We start from the raw sequence: 7,142 nt of genomic DNA on the forward strand, positions 1-7,142 counted from the left end.
TCAGCAAGAACAGGGATATGCCTTGCAGCTTTCATAGTTTCATAGTTAGTAGGGTGGGAAGGAACCTGAGCAGATCATCAAGTCCGACCCCTTGCCATGGCAGGAAAGGTGATTGTCTAGCCTTGTCTTAAAGACCCCCAGGGTAGGAGCCAGCACCACTTTGATTGGAAGTTGTTCCAGATCCTAGCCGCCCTGACAGTGAAGTCGCGCCTCCTGATGTCTAATCTGAATTTACCCTCTGCCAGCTTGTGACTGTTATTTCTAGTCACTCCTGGTAGTGTGTGTGTGTGGGGGGGGGGACAGGGACTCCCCCATTGCCTGCTGGTCCCCCCTGACTAGTTTGTAACAGGCCACTAGATCCCCCCTCGGCCTTCTGTTGTGGAGGCTGAACAGGTTCAGGTCCCGTAGCCTCTTCTTGTAGGGCCTGCCCTGCTGCCCTCTGTAGTAGCAGTTTTCACAAGTGGTTTAATCCTTGCAATGGGCAGATATGTGTGTAGCTTTTATAATCACCCTTTCCGCCACCAAAAACTAGCTGGCTAGATGCAACCTTTATAATCCCCACACTGGGCTGGCTGACAGATGACTTGAATTACAGAGTAGTTAAGTACATACCTGTTTTTCTCTTGGGCTCTATCTAGTCCTACTGAAATTGGGAGCTGTGGGAATTTCAACATAAACTGGATCTCAGTAATCTGATTGAGTGCTATCTCAGTGAGATGGAGTAAACCAGTCAGATGTGCTCTTAATTTTCAGAGCTGCCGTTGAAAAAGTCACGCAAAGTTTGAAGATTATGTTCTCTCTTAATGCCTTGTCTCCACTTGAATTAAAACAACAAACATGTCCTTTTTATGCTTATAACATGGATTGGTTTTGCCTGTGTAAACTTGACTAAGTCTTTTATAGAGTCATGCTAAGCAATCTGTGCTAACAGTCCTGTTGTTTTCATAATACTGTTGCGACTGCAGTGTAGCTAAAACCTACTTATTCTTGGGGGGCAAGGCATATGTCTGAGCTTAGGCTACTGAACCAGTCCACTCCCTGCATTTCCTCCCAGCTTTTTCTTCAGGTGTAACATTGTATTTCTTGGCTGTTTAGCCATTTGATTTTATTGAAGCTACCATATTAATTTGTATGTTTCATCTTAAGTGAAGCTCATGTCTTTCTTGGAAGGTCCTGGACTGCAGGATTTGAAAGTGCAATACCTTCTGAGTTAAAGGAACAGAATGCATTCAGGCTGAGTGAAAGGTGGACCTTCCCGTAGGAAGTCACTCAGTCTGTTGGGGTAGCTAATGGGCGTAATTGGTAGTATGCTGTATTATGGTATCAGGGCATATTTGTTACTCTTTGACTGGGGAGGTGCATGATCATCTTCTGAGATACATGGGCCTTTCCCATTTTTGAGATTGCAACTGAGAATGAGCACCACAAGTTTTGCTGTCCCCTCTGTGCATGTACCATGATACCCTTCCATGCGTACACTTAAGCTTGGGCCCAGCATAGGCAGAAGTGCCACATGACAGGATTGATATACAGCTCAACTCAGCCACGGGAGATCTGTGGGTGGATAGGCCATTTCTATAGGATGAGTAGAGGTGCGTTGGGAGGGTTGTGTGGGAGTCTTCAGGTTGGGATTCTAGGACATGCAACAGGACAGAATCAGGAGGTATTGGTACGCTGTGGGAGAAGCACTCCAGGTACCTGTCTTCACTGTGAATACTTTTTAATGCCCCCTTCTTTTTAAATAGAGAAAAAAAATTGTACTAACAAAATGTACACTGGGTACATTAAAAGATTTCTTAGAAAGGTGTTCCAGAGGTCCTTGCAAGATATTGCCTGGAGACTGGCTAATAGGAGTGGCACATTCTCATGGTTAAAGCACAGGCCAGCAGTGGTGATTGTAATTTGTGGGTTCTTGTACTCTCTGACAAGTCCTTCGTGGCACTGCTGGGATTAGAAGGATCCTTGATGCAGAAGAGCGTTCCACTCACTTGTGCACCTAGGAGACCTCAGGTTACAGGAGGCCCATGTCTCGACTGCTATAATTACTGTCACTGTTTGTCTCTTCTTTGCCAGTTCGTTTTGGAGGTGGATATCAGCTCAGATTGCAAGGATCACAAGAGGTCAGTTGTTGTTAACCATTCCTACTTCTATACTATTTTGGGCTGCAGCTCTGTGTTGACTTCATATGAATGAATCAAATTCAATCAGGGTTGGGACTTGAGCCAGTGTGTCCCCTTCCCTCTTCCCCTGCCTCCCTCCCCCCAAAAAAATCAGGCTTCAAGAATAGAAATGTTGTTTCATGATCAAATATAGTCAAAATATAAAAGCCTAATTCTGTCTACAGTGTTCCACCGTATGGCTTTTGATATTACTTGTCTCTCATGCAGTCATATGAGCCCGTGGTGGCTACTGGGGAGAAAATGGAGTCTTACCTGCTCAGGATGTGTAGTCTCTAAGGGATGAGCTGCCATGCAAGTCCAGGTTTAATCCGTACTGTAGTATTCTTCCTGGAATCCTAGTAAACTTGGGGGCGATCAGCTGCTGGTTGATTGCCTTGTGTTAGAATGTGGTTAATGTTACATGACTGATTTCTCTGTATTGGGTTCAGGTGGTTTTTTCTGAAGGTCTCTTCCTGCGCGTGCATGTTGTGTTTGCCACTTCTTTCCTGGGCATAACATTGCAAGGTTCTGCATGCTGGTGACTTCCATGATTTAGCAGAAGTTCAGAGAGTTTGGCTGATTACAGAATTTGGGCTGTTGCTTGCACCCTGCTGTTCCTGTGCCACTTCACAGATACTCTTTTTCAGCTTTGTGGCATGCAGTAGATCAGGGATGGGCAAAGCATGGCCCATAGGCCAGATTAGGCCCACAGCGGACTTCATTTCCCAGCAGCCCCTGCCTATGTCGCTGTGGCTGATTTCCATAGAGACCTCAGGAGGGGTGGGGCTGTGACAGTGCTGGACCAGGGTTTCCAGGGAGACTGGCCTGAGCAGTGCTGTCAGGATGCACGGCTGGGCAGGGAGTTAGGCCAGGGGTGGGATTTTGTGGTGGTGACAACATGGTTCAGAGCGAGGGCAGAGCCACGATCTGCTGCTTGCATGCCTCTGCCCAGGGTGTGCAGGCAGCGGATCACAGCTCTGCCCTGGGTCCAGCCCGCACTGTCACCGACATGGAAGGTGCTGGTGGGAAATGGAGTCCAGCCGCTGGCCGCATCCACCATTTTGCCCACCTCTTTAGTAGGTACTATTCTATTGTAAAGATACTAACCGGGGAAAGGAAACACAAATGCTGGAAGGTTGGACATCTTCGGTGTTTTCCTTAACATGATGCAGTGCCTCTTTGTGTCTCCCTGTTTGACATATGGTTTCTGGGGTGGAGAAAGGTGGAATTCAGATCTGAATGGGCCCTGGGGAATAGAGTACTTCCCAGGACTCAGTTCCTGCAGGTTAAGGCAGAGGATCTGGCAGTCTCTGGGAGAATTGGGAACTGCTGCTGCTGCTGCTGCTGCTGCTGTCCTTGAGCAATGCATGCATCACTTTCAAGGAGACAAAAACATTATTTTTTTCCTTTCAAAGGGCATGAAATGAATCATGTGGTCTTTCAGGTATTGAGATTTCTTGCCTTAACACTGGATTGAGTTTGGAAACATCATGCTTTCTGATGCTGCATTGATCACTGTTTCTGACGCCTGAAATTCCCCATTTGCAAAACAAGTTTCTTGTTGTAAAATTGTATTGTTGACTTTGTCTTCTTGATAGTTATATTTTTAATGCTTTCCAGCTTCTTCCTAGAAGGAAGCAACCTGTTTGCTTAATCACATTTGTAGAAAATCCTCCTTCATCTCTGTGCTCTGGCTGAGATAATTAATGTTAAAAATATTAACAATTCAGTTTACTTTCACTGATCTAGCTTCTTATTTTCACTCTGAGGTTTGTTTCACCTAAGAGGCGGTTTTTCAGTTTTTCTCCCTAGGTTAGGACAGAGCTGCAAGGTTTGGGTTACAAATGCCGAATGGGAAGTATTAGATCAGGGTTGGGCAAAATACGGCCTGCGGGTGGAACCCCAAGGGGCACCTGCCAGTTCATTGCATCTGGCCCGTGGCTGCTTCTGTGTGCTCTGCTTGGGGCTGAGCCCTGCTGCTGTCTGCATGTGCCGGCCCTGGCCAGTGTGCACAAGTTCTAGCGGGGCTGTTCTTGGGCAGCTCCTGCCCCCATGTGTGGAGCTCTGGTTCCAGCTTCCGGCTGTCTTCCCCCACTCTGCTCACCTGGTGCAATGAGCAACCACCTGCAGGCGGGCAGAGTGGGTGGAAGGTGGCCTGGAGCTGGAGGTCTATGTGCTGGGCAGAGCTGCGATCCGCTCCCTGCATGCCCCTGCTCTCAGAACTTGTGCCTGTCGCAGGGATGTGGGGGCAGCAGATCACAGCTTTGCCCTAGACCCCAACCATGCTATCACTGCCGGGCAATCCCGTGATCCTGACCTTGCCTGCCTGTTCTGCTTCCAAACACTGCTCCTTGCCTGCCTGTGGCCCCATCCCTCATAAGGAGTTTTGGTGTGTTGTTGCACAGGGTGCTGACCTGGCCCGTGACAACTCATCAAAGTTCCCTATGTATCCCCTGGGCCCCAATAATTGCCCACTCCTGGATTGGATCAAAATGCTACCCAAAAATAAACTAAAAATTCACCTTTCTTGGGGTTTATTTTTAGAAACAACAAGCATTTTTTCCAATAGTATATTTTATAAGCCAGCCTAGTTTCCCTGTGAATTGGGCTGCAGTTTGGTGTCCAGAAGGCTACCTAGCTGTGGCTTATATTTGTTACCATACTCAAATCAGCTCATTGACTTCATTCATCTGTAAAATACTGAGTTTTAAAATGTAAGCATTAATTCTGTGTTTCTGCAGTCTTTGGCACAGGGGGTCCCTACTTGCTGAGTCTGCAAGAATGACCAAAGTATAAATGTTAAAAAATCCATACTAGATTTCTAGCCATGTGTTTTATGACCAAAGCTAGTCCTAGATAACCACAGTTGGTTTTTGTTACAGCTATGTCCAAGCCAGCTGCTTTTGCAACAGGTTAGAATGACCAACTACTTTGATTCAATACTTGTGCAAACAGAAAAGCCACTGAAGTGACAGAAGTACTACTTTGGATCCTGACCCTCTACCAATGCCAGAAATGCTATTTCAACAGCGTGTCTGGCCCTCATGTAGCCTTCCTGTGCATGATCTTGAAGGCTTTCTTGCTGTCTACAATAGCTAACTCTACCTTGAGTTCCCTGTTTTTTGTCTTCTCTAGTGTTGAGAGTCCACTTCGGAGATAGTATGGAGGACTCCTCCCTGCCCGCAAAGCACCTGGAGCTGAGTGCTCATTCCCGCTTCATCGTTGGTTCTGTGTCTGAGGATAACTCAGAAGATGAAACTAGTTCCTTGGTGAAGCTTGATCTGCTGGAGGAGAAGGAGAGTTCTCTGTCCCCTGTGTCTGTCTGTTCAGAGTCCTTTTCAGACCTGGGACTACCTAACATTCAAGAAGGCCTAGCAAGTCACATGAGGTATGGCTAAACATACCATTTGAACCGACTCTTCAGGCTTTTCTCCTTTTCTTGCTTTTAGTCCTAGAAGAACTTCCAGAGTTGAAATGTGTAAAGCTCTTGGCTGGACTGAGCTCAAGTAGGATGGATGAGTGAATGCAGAGGCACTGTATTCTGTTTCATTGGAGGAAAAGCCTCAAGGTTGGGATTCAATTGAGCAAGATTAAGTTTCTTGATGTATTGTGGGAGGGATCCTACAAGACATGAGTGATGTCTATTGCCAAAAATATAGGAGATGCCATATGTGCTCTCAGTTCCCTGCTATCAAGTTCTAGTGAATGATATCAGCCTGTACTTTGCGGGAAGGCAGTCATGCACCTGGCTTTGAATAAGTGTTTTGCCTCATTGGCAAATGTTGTGACACTTGATTTGAGAAGCCTAGGCTTGACTTACAGAGGTGTGTAAGGGTATTGCTTGTTCTGGCATTACGCAACCCCTTCTTTTCAAAATCCAGCTATGCTATTTGGCTATGCATTTCATTGTTCGAAGGCATGCCCTGCAAGTTGAAACGAAGTTACCCTCCTCTTTTTAACTGGGTCCCATGCCAGGTATTTGTACAGTGGTTAGCATATCTGCCAGTGTTCTATTACAAAATGCAGTGTATATTAACAGACCAAGTGCTCCCACCTTCACAGCTCTCAGTAAGTCATGGACATCTGTGGCTGAGATTTGCAAAGTGGTCCAGGTGACTTAGATGCATAGCTTTTGTGGATCTAAATGGAAGATCTGCGTCTAAATCCTTTGGACTGTTTTGAAAACCTTAGCTGTATATATTTAATAGGAATGGTGGGCTTGTTTTCTTCTCAGTCCTTTGTCCAGACTTCCACAACCTTGAGGTGTCCTCTGATGAGTATCCTGAAGTCAGGTGTGTTTGACTTTTGGATGGGGGTGGTTAGTACACTTCCTAGATTTGTTTTAAAATTGTGCCTCTGTTGGGTTCAGTGCCATTACTTGCCATTCCAGTCATATGGAGTTTTGTTTTGGGTGCTTCTAGGCAAAATGTTTTATGTCTCCAAGGAAATGCCCATGGTTTTTAATGAGAGGGGATCTTGCTGATACTTCTTGTTGGTTGTTGTGAATGTTTTTATATAGGATGAGCAGACCTTTGATTCTGATTTAAAAGAGCAGCAGTCCATAGGTTTGATATTCAATGTGTCTGCTGCTTGCAAGTGTTTGCTTAATAGAAGGGCTCTTTCATCTGCCATCCTTACCCAGGGCTTAAGTAAAATGGACCCAGTTGTGTGTTCTGTAGGGGTCCCCCCAGGATGTTAACATTTCCTTGGAAAACAGGTTGTCGTCAGAGTGTGACAGTGTTTTGAGAGATGTTGCAGTTTGATCTGTTTGGATGAAGCGATGGTGGTGCTTGTGATGCATGGATCTGTGCATCTCAGTCTGCCTCGCAGACCTTTCAGCATTTTTTGCCTGTTTTTGTTCTTACCTCGAGGTACCAGGCACAAGTTATGAACTATGAGATGGTGTGGTGGATGAAGCATCCCACAGGAATGCAGGGGGTGAACCAGAAGCACTTCTAGCCCACTTCTGGGTCCACCACGGAG

The 7,142-nt window shown here is 46.1% G+C and overlaps 1 protein-coding gene across 5 annotated transcripts in view; it reads left to right on the forward strand.

Annotated features, from left to right (window-relative positions):
* ACACA (acetyl-CoA carboxylase alpha) overlaps window positions 1-7,142 on the forward strand; it is a 197,607-nt gene that overhangs the window by 4,718 nt on the left and 185,747 nt on the right. For all 5 annotated transcript variants that reach the window (XM_019511101.1, XM_019511095.1, XM_019511097.1 and 2 more), the window contains exons 2-3: window positions 2,074-2,120; window positions 5,295-5,547. In XM_019511101.1, the coding sequence (XP_019366646.1) occupies window positions 2,074-2,120; window positions 5,295-5,547 (300 nt within the window). The remainder of the gene's footprint in view (window positions 1-2,073; window positions 2,121-5,294; window positions 5,548-7,142) is intronic.

This window comes from Gavialis gangeticus, unplaced genomic scaffold (assembly GCF_001723915.1).
Source record: "Gavialis gangeticus isolate Ggan-Ray unplaced genomic scaffold, GavGan_comp1, whole genome shotgun sequence".
NCBI lineage: Eukaryota > Metazoa > Chordata > Crocodylia > Gavialidae > Gavialis > Gavialis gangeticus.